At 52.1% G+C, this 22,271-nt stretch overlaps 3 protein-coding genes across 8 annotated transcripts in view; 1 reads left to right on the plus strand and 2 right to left on the minus strand.

The window, feature by feature from the left end:
- Positions 1-22,271, minus strand: part of RBFA (ribosome binding factor A) — a 252,019-nt gene that overhangs the window by 73,112 nt on the left and 156,636 nt on the right. The window lies entirely within an intron of this gene.
- HSBP1L1 (heat shock factor binding protein 1 like 1) overlaps positions 1-22,271 on the minus strand; it is a 414,139-nt gene that overhangs the window by 5,989 nt on the left and 385,879 nt on the right. The window lies entirely within an intron of this gene.
- SLC66A2 (solute carrier family 66 member 2) overlaps positions 20,221-22,271 on the plus strand; it is a 47,654-nt gene continuing 45,603 nt past the window's right edge. For both annotated transcript variants that reach the window (XM_050768222.1, XM_050768223.1), the window contains exons 1-2: positions 20,221-20,304; positions 20,786-21,087. In XM_050768222.1, the coding sequence (XP_050624179.1) occupies positions 20,885-21,087 (203 nt within the window). In that variant the 5' untranslated portion in view covers positions 20,221-20,304; positions 20,786-20,884. The remainder of the gene's footprint in view (positions 20,305-20,785; positions 21,088-22,271) is intronic.

Here is a 22,271-nt window from a genome sequence, read left to right on the forward strand (position 1 = left end):
CTCGGCCTGCGCAGCAGCTGGGACCACGGGCGCGCGCCACCGGGTCCGGCTAATCTTTTTTATTGTTTGTAAAGACCGGCTCTTACTATGTTGCCCAGGCTGGTCTCGAATTCCTGGGCTCAAGTGATCCTTCCGCCTCGGCCTCCCAAAGCGCTGGGACCGCCCGCCTGGGCCACCACGCCCGGCCTTCCCTGGCCTCTTTCACACCTGAGTTGTGGCTCATGAGTCACCTTGTGACCTCCTCTCCCCCGACAGTGTTTTAGGGTCACCGGTCTTGTTGCGGTGTCTATGCCCCTGTGCAGCGCTGTGGGAGCAGGGCTGTGTCTGGGTTACCCCAGCATCCCCAGGGCCCAGCCCAGTGACCACACCTGGAAGCGCTGGTGTCTAAATGTGCGGATAAATAAAACACAGCCACCCAGCATCACCGCTGTGGAGTGACAGTCCCCGCCAGGTTACTTCAGGGCGGATATCTGTGGCCTGAACCCCAAAGGCCAGGCGGTGAGTCCAGGCCACGGTGCCCAGCGAGGAGCAGGTGTCCCCGAAAACCCAAACACCCCAGAGGGGATGTGAGAACCACCGCAGAGAGCAGGCCCATCACACAGACGGGCGCAGAGGCAGGAAATTAGCTCAAACGCAGCTTGGGGAAGGAAGCACGCCCATCTCTACTGCTGTCGTGCTGCCCACGAGTGCCCCATATGTGAGTTCTGATAAACTCACCAAGCTGGACTCCGCCCAGTCGTTCTTCGGTCTCTCGGCAACTCCTACTTTGGGGTAAGGTTTTAAATGTGATTCTCGGTTTTTCTCATTACAAGTGGTCATCAGGAAAACACAAACCAAAACCAGTGAGCTCCCACTGCACCCCACCAGCATGGCTAGAATCAGAGACAAACGTAAGTCCGAGAGGCGTGTGGGGATTGTGGCCCCGCACGTGGCTGGTGGGGCTGTGACAGGCTGCAGTGCTGGGGAAAAGGTGGGTGGGTCCTCAAAAGTGAAGCAGTTTCCACAGGGCCCAGCCGCCTCACTCCAGGCATATACGGAGAGAAACGACTCACAAATGCACCCATTCTACTGCAGCATCGGTAATGCTCAACAGGCGGAAACCACCCAAATGTCCACCCCCTGGTAAGTGAGTAACAAGATGCAGGCGATAGAATATTCCTCAGCCACACAAAGGAGTGAGGCGCTGACGCACGCTATGAAGTGGGTGGGCCTTGGGGACAATGCTGGGTGGCAGAGGCCAGGCGTGAAGACCCTGCGTGGTAAGTGCATGTGCTGGTGAGTTGACTGCTGTTGGTGAGGCTACAAGGACGAGGGAGAGACTTAGGAGGTCCGGGTTTCTTTGTAGGGGGACAAAAATGTTCTACAATTAGATCGTAAGAACGTTGCACAACCCTGTGAATATACTCAAAACTGTTCAATTAGGCCCTTTAAATGGGTGGATTTTGTGGTATGTGAATTATATTTCAATGAAGCTGTTAAAATAATTTTTTAAAAGCATGACCGTTTTGCCACTTTTTGTGTCCTTTTAGCACCCTCCTCTTTTTTCTGTCTCCGAGAGAGGCTGAGATACAAATGCAGTTGTAGGGGCCAGTGTGGACGGTTGAGAAAGACATGGTGTGGTGGAAAGTGGCTGCTGTGCTGCGGCTCCCGGCCCTCCCCCCGGACCATTCAGGCCTAAGGAATCCTGCCCGGCGGCTTCTGGCTTCTCAGGGAAGCCAGCGTGGGTGGGTGCTGAGGAGGAGGAGGGGCCAGAAGATGCCACAGTGCAGGGTGGACGGCCTGCACCCAGGAAAGCCTGCCTGGCATGGGGGGCAAGGAGTACAAGCTGGTGGTGTTTCCATCAGAAACACACCTCAGTGTCAAGAACCAGAAGTCGCTCAAACTAACTCAAGGGAAAAACAGGAAATGACTCCTGTGGAGAGGAGGCGGACACAGGGGCTGGCGTCAGCCCCTCCGGGCTCTTCAGAGGGTGCTCATCTCTGGAGGCGGGAGGAGCTGGGCATGGTGCCCCACGGCAGGGCCACAACAAGGTTCCTCATCAGCCCACAGGCAACTTTCCTAACCACAAACAACTAAACGAGCAGGGAGCCAGTCAGACTGCCCTCCTTCCTCCCTTCCAGAAAGTTCTAGAACGCCCACCCTTCTCTTACTCTGCAGGCACTGAGCTCGAGGCGAGGCCGGAAGCTTTACTCCCCAGACAGCCCAGCATCAAGCTCATGGCTTCAGGGGACGGCTCTCTCGCGGTGGGGGCAGGCGCAGACCCAAGGGCTTTCAGCGTCTCCAGGGCGGGGCTGCTGCTCCTCCCTTGTTCAGGCAGAGCAGGGGCCACAGAGCTCTCGACAGCACTGAGCTCACCAGTGATAAAGCACTTCGGACATCCGTGAAGGCAGACTGGCGTCGGGACTGTGAGAGCTTGTGGGCACCCCGTGGAGCCGGTCATCTTCAGGTGTTGACTGGCTGACCCTGGGTGCAGGTTCAAGCTGGGCACCCTCTCCTCACAGGCTGTGCTTTCCTAACCAGACAGCTAAACGAGCTGGGAGCCCCACCGGCCCACAGGAGCCTGGAACTGGCCGTGCAGAAGACGAGATGAGCCTGCCTCTGACCTGGGAACGCCTCTCTCCTCTCCAGCCGGCATCGGCCAGTCCCTCCGGCCCGGGCTGCTCTTTCAGGTCAGGCTTCTGGGACAGCGCGAGTAGGAACACCCAGCATTGCTGCACACAGCAGCCCCAGGCCCCACCAAGATAGGCCAGGTGGTCTGGTCTGGGAGATGACAGGACTGCCTTTCTTTTTTATGAGATTGGGTCTTGCTGTGTCACCCAGGCTGGAGTGCAGTGGTGCAATCATAGCTCACTGTAGCCTTGCACTGGGCTCAAGGGATCCTCCTGCCTCAGCCTCCTGAGTCGGTGGGACTACGGAGGCAAACCACAATGCCCGGCTACTATTTTTTATTATTTTTCTAGAGATAGGGATCTCCCTATGATGCCAGGGCTGGTCTCAAACTCCTGAGCTCAAGTGATCCTCCCACCTCGGCCCCCAAAGCACTGGTCTTACAGGCATGAGGCCACACTGACTAAGGACTGGCTTTCGAACAAAGCTCTTCAGCTGGATCTGATGGAGACAACACAGGACCACCCTTCAGGAAGCAAAGCTTCAAGAAGCCTGGTATGCCCCCCTAAGAAAGGAGTAGGGGTCCCACAGAGGGGTCCAGGATCCCTTGCTGAACTGGGAAAACTGAAGGTTCGGGCTGGAGGTGGCCATGAGGTGGGGATCATGGCAGTAAGCAAGGGGAGAACCCGCAGGATGGCAAGTCGCTGCACGAGAGGCATTTCTAAGGCAGATGCTGGAGGTGGAGCCATTGGAGGAGGCGGCAAAGTCCTCCATGTGGCCGGGGAAAGAGGTGGTTGGGCCAGGACAAAGTTCACTGCAGTAAGGGGGTCAAGATCCAGGTGGTTAAAACAGCACATCTCAGGCTCTCCAGCCACAGCACCTAACCACGGTGGGAGCGTGTGAAAATACACTCCTGGCGCCTCCAGAATCTACTCACGGCACTCGCCAGAGCTGAGGAGTCTGCATTTCCAGGAGCTCGGCACACAACGTCTGTGCATGCCAACGAGCCTTCACAGTTCTGGGCCTGCGTGGAAGTCAGTGCAATGCTGGCAGGGCTCGGAGGAGAGAAAGGAAGGCTTAGCCTTGTGTGGGCTGTGGGGGTGCCACAAAGCTCCCAGGGGCTCCGAGATGGTCAGGAGAGAGTAGGTGGGAGACAGAGGAAGGTGTGTTCTGTGTGCCCAGGGCAGGAAAGGGTTCACAGAGGGAAATGTCTAAATGCCATTGCCGGAAGAAGAACTGATGCTATTTCCCATGTTCTCATTAAACCCAGACAACAACCCACATACGGCAAATGTCGCTATCCACCTGACACATGCAGGATGGGGTTTGGAATTCAAACGCACTGACTCTCAATTGTGTTGTCTGAGGTCACTGGACAGTGTCAGGAGCAGGGGGGCTGCCAGGGGATCCAGGGCCAGCATGGAGGGGCCGCCATCTTCCCTGTCCTGGCCAGCCCCAAGGACCAGCAGAAGATACAGGCAGGACAGAGGCCACTGCCACCCGGGCCCCACTCTGCCACCCCTCCCTCGTTCTGTCTGTGGTGTGTGAAGGTGCCTGGGAGCCTTCGTTCTTAAAGGTCTGTGGGAGGCCAGGAATCTGGGCCTGAGGTGGACCCACACAGGAAAAAGTGGAGAGGCAGTAGAAAAAAACATAGGAGAAAAACTTCATGACACTGGATTTGACAATGAGTTTTTGAATATGGCACCAAAAGTACAGGCAACAAAAAAATTAGACAAATTGGACTTCCTGAAAATTAAAAACTTTTGTGCATCAAAGGACACTATCAATAGAGTGAAAAGTGTAATCCCAGCACTTTGGGAGGCTGAAGCAGGCAGATCACCTGAGGTCAGGAGTTCGAGACCAGCCTGGCCAACATGGTGAAACTCCGTCTCTAAAAATACAAAAATTAGCCAGACGTGGTGGTGGACACCTGTAATCCCAGCTACTCGGGAGGCTGAGGCAGGAGAATCACTTGAACCTGGGAGGCAGAGGCTGCAGTGAGCCGAGATCATGCCACTCACTGTACTCCAACCTGGGCAACAGAGTGAAACTCTGTCTCAAAAAAAAACCCAAAAAACAAAAGCCAAACAACAACAACAACAACAAAATAGAGTGAGAAGATAATCCACAGAATGGGGAAGATACCGTAGATTATGTATCTGATGCGGAATTGATGTCCAGGATATATAAAGAACTCCTGCAATCTAGCAACAAGACAAACAAGCAACCTGATTCAAAAATGGGGAAAGACAAAGCAATCTACAGATTTGATGCTATTTCTCTCAAACTATCAATGTTATTTTCACAGAATTAGGAAAAAACTACTTTAAAATTCATGTGGAACCAAGAAGAGCCGGAATGGAAAAAGCAAACCTAAGCAAAAAGGACAAAGCTAGAGGCACCACATTACCCAACTTCAAACTACACTACAAGGCTACAGTAACCAAAACAGCACAGTACTTGTACAAAAATAGGCACAAATCAATGGAACAGAATAGAGAACCCAGAAATAAAGCTGCACATCTAGAACTAACTGATCTTCGACAAAGTCAACAAAAATAAGCAATTGGAAAAGGACTCCCTTATTCAACAAATGGTGCTGGAATAGCTGGCATGCCATTTGCAAAGAATTAAACTGGACCCCTACCTCTCACCACATATAAAAATTAACTCAAGATGGATTAAAGATTTAACTGTAAGACCTCAAGTTATAAAAACTCTAGAACAAACCTAGGAAATAGTTTTCTGGACATTGGCCTAGGCAAAGAATTTATGACTGAGTCCTCAAAAGCGATTGCAACAAAACCAAAAATTGACATCTGGGACCTGCTTAAACTAAAAAGCTTTTGTACAGCAAAATAAACTATCAACAGAGTAAACAGACAACCTACATAATGGAAGAAAATATTTATAAACTATGTGTCCAACAAAGGACCAATATCCAGAATCCATAAGGAACCCAAAATCAACAAGAAAAAAAAAAACTTCATTAAAGGACAAAAGACATTGAACAGACACTTCTCAAAAGAAGATACACAAGCAGCCAACAAGCATGAAAAAATGCTCAACATTGGAGAAATACAAATCAAAACCACAGTGAGGCACCAACAGACGTTGGTGAGGCTACAGAGAAAAAAGGAAACACTTATACATTGTTGGTGGGAAAGTAAATTAGTTCAGCCACTGTGGAAAGCAGTTTGGAGATTTCTCAAAGAACTAAAAATAGAACTACCATTCAACCCAGGAATCCCATTACTGGGTATATACCCAAAGGAAAATAAATTGTTTTACCAAACAGACACCTGCACTTGTATGTTTATTGAAGCTCTAGTCACGATGGTAGAGACATGAAAACCCTCCAGGGTCCATCAACAGATGATTGGATAAAGCAAATGTGGTACATACACACCACGGAATACCATGAGCCATAAAAAAAGAACGAAATCATGTCCTTTGCAGCCACATGGGTGCAGCTGAAGGCCATTATCTAAGCAAATTAACATAGGAACAGAAAACCAAATACCACATGTTCTCACTTTTAAGTAGGAACTGTATCTTGGGTACACATGGACATAAAGATGGGAGCAACAGACACTGGGACTCCAAAAGGAGGGAGGGCTGAAAAGCTTTCTTCTTCTTCTTCCTTTTTTTTTTCTTGAGACGGAGTCTCGCTCTGTCACCCAGGCTGGAGTACAGTGGGGCAATCTCGGCTCACTGCAAGCTCGGCCTCCCGGGTTCACACCATTCTCCTGCCTCAGCCTCCCGAGTAGCTGGGACTATAGGCACCCACCACTACGCCTGGCTAATTTTTTGTATTTTCAGTACAGATGGGGTTTCACCGTGTTAGCCAGGAGGGTCTCGATCTCCTCGCCTCATGATCCACCCGTCTAGGCCTCCCAAAGTGCTGGGATTACAGGTGTGAGCCACCGCACCTGGCCTTTTTCTTTTTTTTTTTTTTGGCAAAGTCTCACTCTGTCACCCCAGCTGGAGTGCAATGGCGCGATCTCGGCTCACTGCAACCTCCACTTCCTGGGTTCAAGCAGTTCTCCTGCCTCAGCCTCCCAAGTAACTGGGATTACAGGTGCCCGCCACCACACCCAGCTAATATTTTTTTTGAGACAAAGTTTTGCTCTTGTTGCCCAGGCTAGAGTGCAATGGTGCAATCTTGGCTCACTGAAACCTCTGCCTCCAAGGTTCAAGTGATTCTCCTGCCTCAGCCTCCCAAGTAACTGGGATTATAGACATGCACCACCAAGCCTGGCTGATTTTGTACTTTTAGTAGAGACACGGTTTCTCCATGTTGGTCAGGGTGATCTCAAACTCCTGACCTCAGGTGATCCGCCTGCCTTGGCCTCCCAAGGTGCTGGGATTACAGGTGTGAGCCACCAGGCCTGGCCTAAAAGGCTTTATTTTGGGTTCTATGCTCACTCCAAACCTCAGCATCATGCAACATACCCTTGTAACAAACCTGAACATGTACCCCAGGAATCTGAAATTTAGATTTAAACTTAAAATAATGGGGAAAGGATCTGAAAAGACATTTCTTCAGAGAAGATATGAGAATGTCTAGTCAGTACATGAAAAGACGCTTAATGTCACTAGTCATTCGGGAGACGCAGCTCAAAACCACAAGCCATAGCAAGGCACCACTTGTTATGGTTTAGACGTGTCCCCCAAAGTAGGTGTGCTGGAAACCTTCCCCAGGGCAACAGTATTCAGAGGTGTGACCCCAAAGAAGTGACTAATAAGGGCTCTCTCTCCCCTCTGTCTCTCTCTCCTCTCTCACACGTACACACTCTCTTGCCCTTCTGCCTTCCGCCATGGGATGACACAGCACAATGGCCCTCGCCAGAAACCAACCACTGCATCTCGGACTTTCCAGCCTCTAGAAGTGTAAAAAAATACATCTCTGTTCTTCATAAATTACTCAGCCTTGGGTCTTCTGTTACAGCAGCACAAAATGAATGAAGACACTACTTCACACCCACTAGGATGTCTAGAATCAAAGACAGACAACAACAAGTGCTGACGGGGATGTGGAGAAATTAGAACCCTCATACACTGCTGGTGGGAATGTAAAATGATATAGTGACTATGGAAAACCAGTCTGGCAGTTCCCCAAAAACTTAAACATAGAATTACCACATGATCTAGCAATCTCACTTCTGGATACATACCCAAAATGGAAAGCAGGGTCTTGAACAGACATTTGCACACCCGTGTTCAAGGCAGCATTGCTCACAATCCCCCAAAGGTAGAAGCAACACAAGTGTTCCCTGATTGTCAGTGGAGGGATAAACAGAATATGGTGTGCATGTTACCGGATGGTGCCGTGCAGTTCCAGGCTCTTGGTGTCCTGAACAAAGAATTGGACGTGACACACACAAATAGCAAACAGCAAAGGTTTATTCAGCACAGTATGACACTCTCAATGAGGGGAGCGCGGGTTGACCTCTGCGAAATGAGATCAGCACCAGTTTGGTGTATTTTGCGCTTTCTTTTATATGGTTTTTCTTTTTTTCCTTCTCTTCCCAAGGCTGCCTAATCTCTAGCCAGCGCCTGCCTTTTGATTGATACGGAGGTTGCTTACTTTGGCTCTCGTGTGCTTGCATGTTGCCTCCATCCCATAATTTTAAATACATGCATGAAAAGAAGTCCATATGTATGAGTTCCAATGAGCTGATTCTCATACGGGGTCATATTAAGGATACTTTTTCTCTCTAATGCATATGCCCATCTCTGAGGGGCTCCCGTGACAGGTTTGGTCCAGATGTAGCCAGCTATGGAGGCTTCTTGCTTTTTTTTTTTTTTTTTTTTTTTTTTTTGAGACGGAGTCTTGGTCTGTGGCCCAGGCTGGGGTGCAGTGGCGCGATCTCGGCTCATTGCAAGCTCCGCCTCCCGGGTTTATGCCATTCTCCTGGCTCAGCCTCCCGAGTAGCTGGGATTACAGGCGCCGCGACCTCCCCTGGCTAGTTTTTTGTATTTTTAGTAGAGACGGGGTTTCACCGTGTTAGCCAGGATGGTCTCGATCTCCTGACCTCGTGATCCGCCCGTCTCGGCCTCCCAGAGTGCTGGGATTACAGGCTTGAGCCACCGCGCCCGGCCAACTTCTTGCTTTTTTAATCTCACTCTTGTTTTGGTTGCTCAGCTTCTGCTTATCTTGCTTCTCACTCACTCGCGCCTTACCTTGCATCTGTGTCTGCTCACCCCACCCTGTGTTCGACCTCCAATTCCCTGTGCTATTTTCCTGCCTCATATGCACACAATGATATATTATTTTTATTTATTTATTTATTTTTATTTTATTTATTTATTTTTGAGACGGAGTCTCGCTCTGTCACCCAGGCTGGAGTGCAGTGGCCGAATATCAGCTCACTGCAAGCTCCGCCTCCCGGGTTCACGCCATTCTCCTGCTCAGCCTCCGGAGTAGCTGGTACTACAGGCGCCGCCACCACCACGTCCGGCTAATTTTTTGTATTTTTAGTAGAGACAGGGTTTCACCATGTTAGCCAGGATGGTTTCGATCTCCTGACCTCGTGATCTGCCCGCCTTGGCCTCCCAAAGTGCTGGGATTACAGGCGTGAGCCACTGCGACCAGCCCACAGTGACATATTATTAAGCCTTCAAACGGAAGGAAATTCTGGTACATGTTATGACATGGTTTAACCTTGAAGACATTATGTTGAGTAAAATATGTCAGTTATGAAAGGACAAATATTGTCTGATTCCACTTATATGATGTCCCTAAAGTCAAAATCAGAGACTAGCCTGTGCAACATAGTGAGACCCCGTCTCTACCAACAACAACAACAACAACAACAAATTACAGCCTGTCGCTCTAGCTACTTAGGAGGCAGAGGCTGGAGGATTGCTTGAGCCCAGGAGTTCAAAGATGCAGTGAATTATAATCGCACCACTGCAGTCCAGCCTGGGTGACAGAGCAAGACCCTGTCTCTAAAACAAAAACAAAAAACACAGGAAGTAGAATGCCGGCTGCCAGCCTAGGTATGGGGGTAGGGTGGGGAGTTGGTGTTTAATGGGGCATTCACCGAACTTCAGTTTGGGAAAATGAAAACTACCTGGAGATGGTGATGGTGATGTTGCACAGCAATGTGAATGTACCTAATGCCACAAAACCACAGACTAAAAATAGTTAAAATGGTAAATTTCACATTGTGTATATTTAACCACAATAACTGTTTTTTGAAGTACATCTTCCCAGCTTCAATTCCTAGGCTAAGGCTGGGCACGGTGGCTCACGTCTGTAATCCCAGCACTTTGGGGGCTGGGACAGGAAGATCGCTGGAGCCCAGGAGTGCAGAGGCTGTAGTGAGCCGTGATCTTCCCACTGCACTCCAGCTGGTACTCCAGGCCTTGTCTCATAAATAAATAATCAAAGACCCTAGGCTAAGAATTCCAGGTCCTGGAAAACCCTTGATTTTCTTTCCCTCTCCCATTGTATTTTTTAGCATACGTTTGATCTTTCTCAACCAAGATCTCTTTGGTCCAATGGAAACCTACTCGGAAGCTCTGATAACCCTGAGATCCCAACCTCTGCTGGAGAAACAAGACCTGCCATTCCACACCTAGCACCTGGCTGTTTTTTCATCTACTATACCGGGTTAGGGATCAAATTATTAGTCCTGTCTGTGTGGAAGACAAATCCATTGATATGGAAGTGAGAATCAAGAAACTCAGTTTGTGCCAGCCACGGTGGCTCATGCCTGTAATCCCAGTACTTTGGGAGGCTGAGGCAAGTGGACTGCTTGACCTCAGGAGTTCAAGGGCAGCCTGGGCAACATGGTGAAACCCTGTCTCTAAATAAAAAAAATTAACTGGGCATGGTTGCAGCCTTCGGAGCTGAGGTATGAGAATCTCTTGAACCTGGAAGGAGCAGGTTGCCGTGAGCTGAGATCGCACCACTGCACTCTAGCCTGGAAGACAAAGCAAGAGAAAGAAACGAAAAGAAAAGAGAGAGAAGAAAGAAGAAAGAGAAAGAAAGAAGGAAGGAAGGAAGGAAGGAAGGAAGGAAGGAAGGAAGGAAGGAAGGAAGGAAGGAAGGAAGGAAGGAAGGAGAAAGAAAGAAAAGGAAGGAAGGAAGGAAGGAAGGAAGGCAGAAAGAAAGAAAGAAAAGAAAAAAAGAAAGAAAGAAAGAAAGAAAGAAAGAAAGAAAGAAAGAAAGAGAGAAAGAAAGAAAGAAAGAAGGAAGGGAAAAAGAAAGGAAGGAAGGAAGGGGAAAGGAAGGAAGGAGAGAAAGAAAGAGAAAGAAGAAAGGAAGGGAAAAAGAAAGAAGGAAAAGAAAGAAAGAAAGAAAAACTAACTCAGTTTGTTACGAATATTAAATTTCAGGAACTAGGCTTAAGGGAAAAAATCCTGCAGTACGACAGATTGAGTTTGTTGGATTGCAATCCTTGTTTTCATTGCATAGAATACAAGTTTAATAAAAACAAAAGTAAAATATATTTGTAAGACATTGTCCATCAATATTTAGACAGTTGTCCTGTGTTTAAGAATGATTTTTTTTTTGAGATGGAGTCTTGCTCTGTTGCCCAGGCTGGAGTATAGTGGTACAATCTTGGCTCACTACAACCTCTGCCTCCCAGGTTCAAGCTATCCTCCTGCCTTTGCTTCCCGAGTAGCTGGGACTACAGACACCCACCACCATGCCTGGCTAATTTTTGTAGTTTTAGTAGAGACAGGGTTTTGCCACGCTACCAGGCTGGTCTCGAACTCCCGACCTCAAGTGATCCACCTGCCTCGGTCTCTCAGAGTGCTGGGATTACAGGAATGAGCCACCGTGCCTGGCCCCCGCTATGTTTAAGAATGATTTCTATCTAAAAAAGACTTATTTGAAGAGTCTTCCTTTCACACTTTGATGATGATTAATAAATATCAAGAATACAAGTATATATTACCAAGTTTATTTTCTAGCTTTCTCAATTTCTCTAAACCCTCTAATTCTGTTGATGGAATAATCTCAATTCTCACTTTTGAAAATTACGAATCAATCTTGTCTATCCCTTATTTAGAAGCTGGAGACCAACCCTAACCATAAGGTGGCCAGGCCAGTGAGACAGCTCCCATCTGCAGCTGGAGGCACTGAAGCCAGAGGACCACGCCTGCTCTGCTCAAACTCTGCAATGCCGATGTGGACGGCGGGTCTTCAAAGTGGTCTCCTCTGCCTTAGGAACACAGCAAGAAAATGACGTGCATTCTTGATTTCACAGCTACTGGAGGAGTCATCGGCCAGATCGGCCGAGCAGTTGTTTCTTTTTGACCCGATAAAATTATTTTTAGAATAGCTCTCTGTTTTCCTGCTCATGTTTGGCTTAGGATAAATATAGAAATTGTGCCTTCCTCAGCGTATGCCACCTGGGTGGCGCATGAACTGACAAAAGAGAAACTGCTGAGCACTAGCCCAGGATGAATAATTGACCACAGGAATCTAAATATTCAAGAATATTAATGTGTATTCTGAAGTTACAGAAATTAGCCAGTGTTTCCCTGGTGTGAGGACAGACAATTGGGAAGAAAACAGTCTGGGTAAGACTGAAATAGCTGATTACGAGAGCAAAGATGCCGACCACAAGAACAGAATGTAGATATGAAACAAAGCTTTAAATTAGAAAACCAGTTTTATTTTGGATAGTTGAAAACATCCCAGTTCAACCAAGTGTAGGATGCAGCTGTCTTTTATGAAGCATGAGTGCCCATGGAGGTGCCCGGATGCCCCTCGAATCCAGTGTGAATGGCCTTGTTACTAAGGCCTTAAATCTAAGATGCTGCTGATTTTAGGGTGCACTGTTATTTCCAAGAAAGGGAGAAATGCTGCCAATTAAACTGTTCAGTTTTTATTTTGTACTCGTTAAAAGAGCTCTTTTATAGTTATTGATGCTGGTTGATGGATACATGCATTTCATTGTGTTACTCTCTTTTGTGTTTCAAAAGTTTTATTTAAAAATTATATAAAAGGAGTTCTTTTGGGTATAGAGTTGGGTATACAGATCTGAGTAGAGACTGTTAGCCCTTTCTTTTTTTGAGACAGGGTCTTGCTTTGCTGCCCAGGCTGGAGTGTGATGGCACAATCACGACTCACTGCAGCCTTGACCTCCTGGGCTGAGGTGATCCTCCCACCTCAGACCCCTGAGTAGCTGGGACTACAGATGCACACCACTGTACCCCATTAATTTTTGTATTTTTAGTAGAGATGGGGTCTCACTATGTTGACCGGGCTGGTCTTGAATTCCTAGGCTCAAGAGATCCACCCACCTGAGCCTCCCGAAGTCTTGGGATTATAGGCGTGAGCCACTGCACCTGGCCTGCTCTGTTTTATTTATTCTAAAATAATTGCAATATTTTCATAAGTTTAATTTTCCTTGTTAATGCAATATCAACCATTTTCTAATCCCATTATTTACTATGCAATTCTGGTCCTGTTTGAGTAAATGGTCTTTCCAAGAAGTCATGATTGTGGGTAATGAGGACCTCCTGTACTGTGTAGCTTTTGTGGGTGTGTGAATTTTAAAATAGTGGCTCTCAAATATGGCTACACACCAGAACTTCTGGGGAAGGCTTAAAAGGCCTCCCTGACTGGCACAGTCCCCTTTATCAGTGCTCTGCGGGTGGGCCTGGGCACTTCACCATTTGTGGTTTTAAGGCTGCCCAGAGGTTTCAGTGTGTGACCAAGTGGCTTAAGCTGTGGGATATAGCTTTACACCCGTGGTAGGGAGGGCAGCACAATGGAGGTATTTTACACCAGAAAAGTCCCGGCTCCTCCCACTGTCCTTTGTGGCATTGCTGTCATTCACGTCCACAAGCTGTAATCACCCAGTACATTGTTACTTTATGACTTTAAACGGTTGTCTTTAGATCAATTAAGAATAACGAGGTGGTTCACGCCTGTAATCCCAGCACTCTGGGAGACTGAGACGGGTGGATTACCTGAGGTCAGGAGTTCGAGAGCAGCCTGGTCAACAAAACCCTGTCTCTACTAAAAATACAAAAAATAAGCTGGGTGTGGTGGCAAGCGCTTGTAATCCCAGCTACTCAGGAAGCTGAGGCAGAATTGCTTGAACCCGGGAGGCGGAGGTTGCAGTGAGCCGAGATCGCGCCATTGCACTCCAGCCTGGGCAACAAGAGCAAAACTCTGTCTCAAAAAAAAAAAATAATAATAATAATAAGGAAAACAAGAGACATTAATTCTCATTTATTCTGCCTCTGATGCTTTTCCTTTCCTGATGTAGATCTAAGCTTCTGACCTGTATCATCTTCCTTGTCTCTTCTCTAACATTTCTCACAGGGCAGGTCTACTGGCAATACATTCCTTCAGTTTTTGTTTTTCTGAGAAAGTATTTATTTTTCCTGCACCTTAAGGATACTTTTGCTATATAGAATTCTAGGCGGGCAGATTTTTTTTTTTTCAATTGCAACACTTTAAAGATTTCACCCCACCCTTTTCTTATCTGCATGATTTCTAACAAGAAGTCTACTGTCATTTTTATTCATATTCCTCTTGTTAACTTAAAAAAATCACACAACACTGCATTTAGAAAAGGAGACTATTTCTTAAACAACTTGCAAGGTGGACATCCCACAAGACCAGACACAGGCCCTTCAGAGGAGAGGATGGGGCAGGAGTTTTATGCTGACTGGGTTGGCTAAACATACTTATTCAACAGGTTACAGGAGGAGCTATGAATATTCATGAAGGCAGTTCTGCCATATGTATCATATAACACATGTTCACTTTGTGGTGGAGATGTAACATTTAAATGTATTATAGTTAGGCCCTATACATCAAAAGGTCTTTCTAAGACCCAAAGGCACTTGGTGCACAGACTTTGTAAACCAGCCAGGACCAGCCATGGTCAGTGGTCTCTTACCAGGAGAGTTACTGAAATCTGTCTCTTGTCTAGTCAGAGGTGTAGCTGTGGCTGGTGGATAGGGGTTCAGTCAGGCAGGTTTATTCAGTTTGAATGTGACAAGCCTAGGTGTGGTTTTTGTTTTTGTTTCGCTTTATGTTTTTCGTTATTTGTTCTGATGGATGTTCTGTATGTTTCCCGGATGTATGGTTTGGTGTCTGTCATTAATTTGGGGACATTCACACCATTCCACCATTTCTCCCGCCCCTTCTTCTCTTTCCTCCTTCTGATTCTCCCATTGTGCCAGTCATATCCTTTGATGTTGTTCTTGGATGGTGTCTTCTGTTGGTGTATTAGGCTGTTCTTGCATTGCTATAAAGAAATACCTGAGACAGAATAATTTATAAAGAGATTTGATTGGCTCACAGTTCTTGCAGGCCATACCAGCATGGCACCAGCAACTGCTCAGCTTCTTGGAGGCATCAGGGAACTTTTACTCATGGCGGAAGGCAAAGTGGGAGCAGGCATTTCACAGGGTGAAAGCAGGAGCAAGAGAGACAGTGGGGGGTGGGTAGGTGCCACACACTTTAAAAAAAAACAGGGTGGGCACGGTGGCTCATGCCTATAATTGCAGCACTTTGGGAGGCCGAGGTGGGTGGATCATGAGGTAAGGAGTTTGAGACCAGCCTGGTCAACATGGTGAAACCCCATCTCTACTAAAAATACAATAAATTAGCTGGGCATAGTGGCGCACGCCTGTAATCCCAGCTACTTGGGAGACTGAGGCACAAGAATCACTTAAACCCAGGAGGCGGAGGTTGCAGTAAGATGAGACTATACCACTGCACTCCAGTTGGGGTAATAGAACGAGACTCCATCTCAAAACAAAAACAAAAACAAAAAACAGTTCTCACATGAACTCAGAGTGAGAGCTTACTCATCACCAAGAGACTGAAGGGATGGCACAAGCCATTCATGAGGGACCCGCCCCCATGATGCAAACACCCCCTGCCAAGCCCCACCTCCAGAACTGATGATTATAACTCAACATGAGATTGGTGGGGACACACGCTCAAACTAGATCAGTTGATTTGTTTTTTCCATCCCCTTTTCTCCTTGCATTTCAGTTTGGGAAGCTTCTGTTGATTTATCTTCATATTCACTGATTCTTTCCTTTATTCTATCTAGTCAATTAATGAGCATTCTTTATTTCTATTAGTGTGTTTTTGACTTCTAGCATGTTTTTTTGATTATTATTGTTTCCATCTCTCTGCTGACATTACCTATCTAGTCTTGCACGTTGTCTAATCTTTCCGCTAAAGCCAGTCTATCCAGGAGTTTCTGCTTTGGGTGAGCAGCTCTCAGGTGCTGTGTCTCCCTGGATGTGCCTGTCTCTTCAGAGCAGGGTGCCAGTTTGTCTGGGAGCCTCAGTTCTCTGATGGGCCCATGAAAGGCTGCTGGTTTGCCACGCGCCCTGCTATTCTTTGCTGTAAGCATGGGAGTGGTGACTGCCAAGCACGTCACATGACACCAGTTGAAGTTGTGGAACTTCAGAGCCAGGCTCCTAAAGCGTGACTTCCAATCCACCTTCTGTACAGGTTTCCTTAAAAAAATGGGGTGCGCGACCGGCACAGTGGCTCACTCCTGTAATTCCAGCACTTTGGGAGGCCTAGGTGAGAGGATGATTTGAAATCAGGAGTTCAAAGACCAACCTGGCCAACATAGTGAGACCCTGTCTCTATTAAATAAATAAATGAAATAAAAATAAATAGGCTGAGTGAGACACAGGGGCTCCAGTCTTCCTCTGATGTCCCAGCTCTCAGAACAAGGTTGCTTTGCTTGCTTTTCCTTTTATAAGCACCATGTGTTAGGCAACTGCTTAGGTGGTTCCCTGAGGTATTCATGCTCCTACGTGACACCCTCCTCTGCATGGGGCCAACCCAGTGACTGTTTCTCATGAGCTGAGCCTGGAAAGCATGAAGCACAGCTCTGATCTTGTCAGTCTCTCATTGGCTCCTGCAACAAATGACCACAAGCTAAGTGGCTTTTACAACAGCGGAAGTTTATTCCTTCACAGCTCTGGAAGCCAGAAGTCCAAAATCACTTTTAATGGGCTGAAATCAAGGCATTGGCAGGTCCAGGCTCCCTCGCATGGCTCCTGGAGAGAATCTGTTCCTTGTTTCTGGCACCTCTGGTGGCTCCGGCGTTACTTGGCTTGTGATTGCATCACGTCCACTTTCAGGGCCCCATCTTCATCTCTGCTCCATCTTCCCATGGCCCTCTCTTCTGTGTGGCACCACATTTCCTTCTGCCTCCCTCTTACAAAGATGCATGTGGCCAGGTATGCTGGCTCATGCCTGTCATCCCAGCACTTTGAGAGGCCAAGGCAGGAGGGTCGCTTGAGGCCAGGAGTTCAAGACCAGCCTGGCCAACACAGAGACCCTGTCTCTGTTGTATTTATTTAATTATTTTTGAGATAGGGTCTCATTTTGTCACCTAGGTTAGAGTGCAGTGGTGCGATCCTGGCTCACTGCAGCCTCAACCTCCTGGGCTCAAGCAATCCTTCCACCTCAGGAGTAGGTGGGACTACAGGTGCACACCACCATGCCCAGATAATTTTTCTATCTTTTGTAGAGATGAGGTCTTGCCATGTTGCTCAGGCTGGTATCGAACTCCTGGGTTCAAGAGATTTACCCAACTCAGGCTCCCAAAGTGCTGGGATTACAGGTGTGAGCCACAGTGTTTAGGACCCACTCGGATAATCCAGGACAATCTCTCTATCTCAAGATCTTTAATGACATCCAAAAAAAAAAATACTGTTTTCCCATACGAGGTAATATTTACAGGTTGCCTGGATTAGGACTTCATGGCTTTATAAGGGCCATTTTCCAGCTGTGCATGGCTTGGTGGGCTTCTCTTGTTTGTAGGAAGCGCAGTACCTGCAATGAGCTGTGATTGGCTGATGTAGACTGGGGTGGACTCCAGACAGGTGGTGCTGGAAAAGGTACAAACTCACTCTGCGGTCATCAACTCACCTTTCGGGGTGCCTCTGAGGGGTGAGGCCTGTGGAGTGAGGTCCAAGCATGCCAGATTTTGTCCACTGAGCCAGGCTCCTGGAGGCCCTGACAGATGCAGCTCCAGGCCCCAGGCTGCACAATTTGCCCCATGCTTCCACAGCCTCTGGATTTAGGATAACCGAGGCCAGCGTCTGGGACCCCAGTGCTCCAGTGAGGGTCAAGGAAGCCCGGAGCTTACTCCAACCTCCCGGGCAGAGAGGACGGAAGATCCCAAAGGCCCCAAGGTTCGGGGAAGGGCGCGGCTGAGCAGGAGCAGCTGCTTTTCTCTCCCAGGCTTCCTGCTGTGCCTTTTACTACCCTCTACCTTCCTGGTGCTGGGGCTCCGAAGGGCTGGCTCTAAAGAAGTCCCAACGCCAGCCTGGGGGCGCAAGGAGGGAGCAGCCTGTTTCGATTGTCGATTGTCGGAGACTTGCTTCTAGTTAGGTGGTAACTGTCCTTATGATCCCCCACAAAACCAGCCAGGCAGGGGGCAGAGAGCCAGGCTCGTGGAGAAGAGGCCGCTGCTGGAGGGGAAGCAACCCTGAGCGTGGACCCCTCAACCTTGTCCCTTACCCGTGCACCCCTCGCCTCACACCCTCGCGGCCCTCATCCACGCGTCCCTCACCCTACACCCACCCACCCGTCACTCGTTCGCCCCTCACCCCTCACCCGCGCGCCCCTCACCCCTCACCCCCCACCCCTCACCCGCGCACCCCTCACCCGTGCGCCCCTCACCCCTCACCCTCGCACCCCTCAACCCTCACCCCCCACTCCTCACCCGCGCGCCCCCCCACTCCTCACCCGCGCGCCTTCACCCCTGACCCGCGCCCCCTCACACCCCTCACCCGCGCGCCCCCCACCCCTCACCCGCGCGCCCCCACCCCTCACCCGCGCGCCCCCACCCCCCTCACCCGCGCGCCCCCCACCCCTCACCCGCGCGCGCCCCCCCCCTCACCCGCGCGCCCCCACCCCTCACCCGCGCGCCCCCACCCCTCACCCGCGCGCCCCCCACCCCTCACCCGCGCGCCCCCACCCCTCACCCGCGCGCCCTCACCCCTCACCCGCGCGCCCTCACCCCTCACCCGCGCGCCCCCACCCCCTCACCCGCGCGCGCCCCTCACCCCTCACCCGCGCGCCCTCACCCCTCACCCGCGCCCCCTCACCCCTCACCCGCGCGCCCGCCCTCACCCCTCACCCCTCACCCCTCACCCGCGCCCCCTCACACCCCTCACCCGCGCCCCCCCTCAACCCTCACCCGCGCCCCCCTCACCCCTCACCCGCGCGCTCTCACCCCTCACCCGCGCCCCCTCACCCCCCCTCACCCGCGCCCCCCACCCCCACCCGCGCCCCCTCACTCCCCCTGACCCGCGCCCCCTCACCCCTCACCCGCGCGCCCTCAACCCTCACCCCTCACCCCTCACCCGCGCCCCCCCCACCCCTCACCCGCGCGCCCTCACCCGCCGCGCCCCCTCACCCCTGACCCGCGCCCCCTCACCCCTCACCCGCGCGCCCTCACCCCTCACCCGCGCCCCCTCACCCCTCACCCCTCACCCGCGCCCCCTCAACCCTCACCCGCGCCCCCTCACCCCTCACCCGCGCGCTCTCACCCCTCACCCGCGCGCCCCCCCACCCCTCACCCGCGCCCCTCCCCCTCACCCCTCACCCGCGCGCCCTCAACCCTCACCCCTCACCCCTCACCCGCGCCCCCCCACCCCTCACCCGCGCGCCCCACACCCGCGCCCCCTCACCCCTGACCCGCGCCCCCTCACCCCTGACCCGCGCCCCCTCACCCCTCACCCGCGCCCCCTCACCCCTCACCCGCGCCCCCTCACCCCTCACCCGCGCCCCTCACCCCTCACCCGCGTGCCCCTCGCTCTTCAGTCCTCACCCGCGCGGGCCAAGAGGGTCCCGGGCGAGGGCAGCTCCCTGCGGGTGGGTGCGGGGCTCCGAGTGGGCTCGGCCTGCGAGGTCGGCAGCAGGGCCCAGGCTCCACACACGCCTGGCCTCGGAGTCTGTCTTGAGGCTCAGGAGCTGCCTTTTCTGCAAATAGGCGCCCAACGGTTCAGCCCTGAGAACTGCACGGGGATGGGGGGAGGTCGCCCCGCGTGTCTTCAGCGACAGCGACCATGGCCACAACCACGATGATGACAACGGCCACGGTGACGGCCGCGCGTCCAGCCGGCCCCCCGGTGACGGCCCCGAAGCATCTGCTCGCGGGGCGCTTGCATTGGAGCGGAGATCCGCGCGGGGCGCTACGTTTCCCGAGACCCTGGCCGCCCCCGGGCGCTGCAAACTCCCGCCGGGTGCCCGGGTCTCCTGGGTCAGGACGGAGCTGGACGAGACTCTTTCCCGGGCGCCCGCGTTCAGGACACGCACGATGGGAACGTCCGGACCCTGCCGCCCCCGCCCTCCAGGACCACGCCCTCCGCTAGGATGGCCGCGCGCCGGGACGGCTGGAGACTGGTTCACGCTGGAGACGGGTTCATGTGGGCGCCAGGCCTGAGGGACCGGCCCCGCCCGGCTGGTATTTCCCGACCGGGCGGGAGAAGCCACGGTCCCCCGCCGCCCCGACAGCCCCGGCTCCCGGCCCCGCCTCGGCCAACCCTACCCCGCGCGCTCTAGGACCCGGCGGCGCCGCCCGACAGCTCCGGCGTGGGCGGGGCCCGGCATTGTGACGCCGCGGGGCGGGGTTTCCCGGCGCCGGAGCGGACGGACGCTGAGACGCGCGCGGTTAAGCGGCGCGGGGACGCGGGGCGCAGGGCGCTGGGCTAGGGGCGCAGGTAAGGAACGCGGGGGCGGCGCGGGGTCCTGGCGGGGCGGCCTAGGGCGGCCGAGGACGCGGGGCCAGGGCAGTTGGCCGCTGCCCCCAGTCCCTCGGCTTGGTCCTGTGGGTCACCGGCCCGGCACCCCCTCCCACGAGCCGTGCGCCCCATCCTGGGCCTGCGCCCCCTCCCACGAGCCGTGCGCCCCATCCTGGGCCTGCGCCCCCTCCCCCGACCCCATCCCGGGACACGCGTGGACTCCCGCCGGCTAAGCGCACCCGGGCGGTGACACCAGGGGCTGCGCCCGTCCTCGACCCCGACCCTGGGAACCCTCCCCAGCCCCCGCCGGGTGCGTGTCGGGACCCCCAGACACCCCCGCGCCCCGGTCGCCCACGCTCTGCCTCGGGTCCTGCGGCCGGCGCGGGTCGGGTCGGGTCGGGTCCTTGCGCGCCGGCCCACCCTCCCTGGCGGGACTCCAGCCGCTCCCCGCTCCCCGCAGGCTCCGAGGCCGCAGGAGCGCGCGGAGCGGCGATGAGCAGGCGGCCGGTGGCCCGCGGGGCGCGGAGCTGGTGACAGCCTCGGCCAGGCGGGCGCTGCGATGGAGGCCGAGGGCCTGGACTGGCTTCTGGTGCCACTGCACCAGTTGGTGTCCTGGGGCGCGGCCGCGGCCATGGTCTTCGGAGGGGTGGTGCCCTACGTCCCGCAGTACCGGGACATCCGCAGGACGCAGAACGCCGACGGGTTCTCCACCTACGTGTGCCTGGTGCTGCTGGTAGCCAACATTTTGCGGATACTCTTCTGGTAAGTTGGGGGTTTGCTTTCCTGGGCTGCGCTCGGAGAAGAGGGTTTCTCCTTTGGAGTTTCTGGTTGAGTCCGGGGGAGCAGCAGGTTCCACACCTCCTGGCTGGGCCAGCGTCCTGCTCTGCCGTCGATGGGGTACGTGGCTGCAGGCGAGTCACTTCTTAGGGTGAGATTATTTTTTACAGAAAAACGGTGGGATTGGAGAATAGAATCTCAGAGAAAATCTCCAGATCTGCCTTCTCGCATAATGCCCCGCACGGGTGCTTAGCAGGGACCTCTCTGCTGGGCAATGGTCTAGGCCTGCCCGTAGAGAGGAGCCGTTCCTGCCCACCTTTCTCATGTTGTGTCGTTTTTCTTTATTGTTTTGAGAAAGGGTCTTGCTCTGTGGTCCAGGCTGAAGTGCATGATGTGATGACAGCTTACTGCAGCCTCCACGTTCCTGGGCTTGGGCGATCCTCCCACCTCAGCCTCCCAAGTAGCTGGGACCACAGGTGTACCACCACACCTAGCTAATTGTTTTTTTGTATTTTTTGTAGAGACGGGGGGTTTCACTATGTTGCCCAGGCTGGTCTCGAACTCCTGGCCTCAAGCATTCCTCCCCACTGGGCCTCTGAAAGTGCTGGGATTACAGGCTGAGCCACGGCGCCTGGCCTGCCTTATTTAAATAGGAAGTCACGCTCTCCGGAGACTGTCTTGTTCCTCTCAGGCCAACTTCCTCTTTGTATTTGCGTTAGGCTGAGGAAATTGAAATTAATTTTAACAGTTGTTGAAGCCAGACATAATTGGGAGAATGAGTTTTTGGAGAAAATGAAGAGGTCTCACAGCTGCATTCTAAGGCCAAAAACGTCTGGAATTTTTCTTTCTGCCGGGTGATCCCAGCCTCTCTGTCCATGCAGATTGGAAGGTGTCTGCGGCTCTTCCCATGAAGAGGGCCTGGTGGAGGGGTGGAGAGAAGGAGTCTAGGCAGCTGGTGTCAAGAACTCTGCTTCTGACTCTGGTCACTGAGTAATCACGTACCTGCTTCTTTGCCTGTTAGTTTTTTTTTTTTTTTTTTTTTGAGACAGAGTCTCACACTCTGTTGTCAGGCTGGAGTGCAGTGGTACAGTCTCGGCTCACTGCAATCTCTGCCTCCTGGGTTCAAGTGATTCTCCTGCCTCAGCCTCCTGAGTAGCTGGGACTACAGG

This window comes from Macaca thibetana, chromosome 18, assembly GCF_024542745.1.
Source record: "Macaca thibetana thibetana isolate TM-01 chromosome 18, ASM2454274v1, whole genome shotgun sequence".
Lineage (NCBI taxonomy): Eukaryota > Metazoa > Chordata > Mammalia > Primates > Cercopithecidae > Macaca > Macaca thibetana.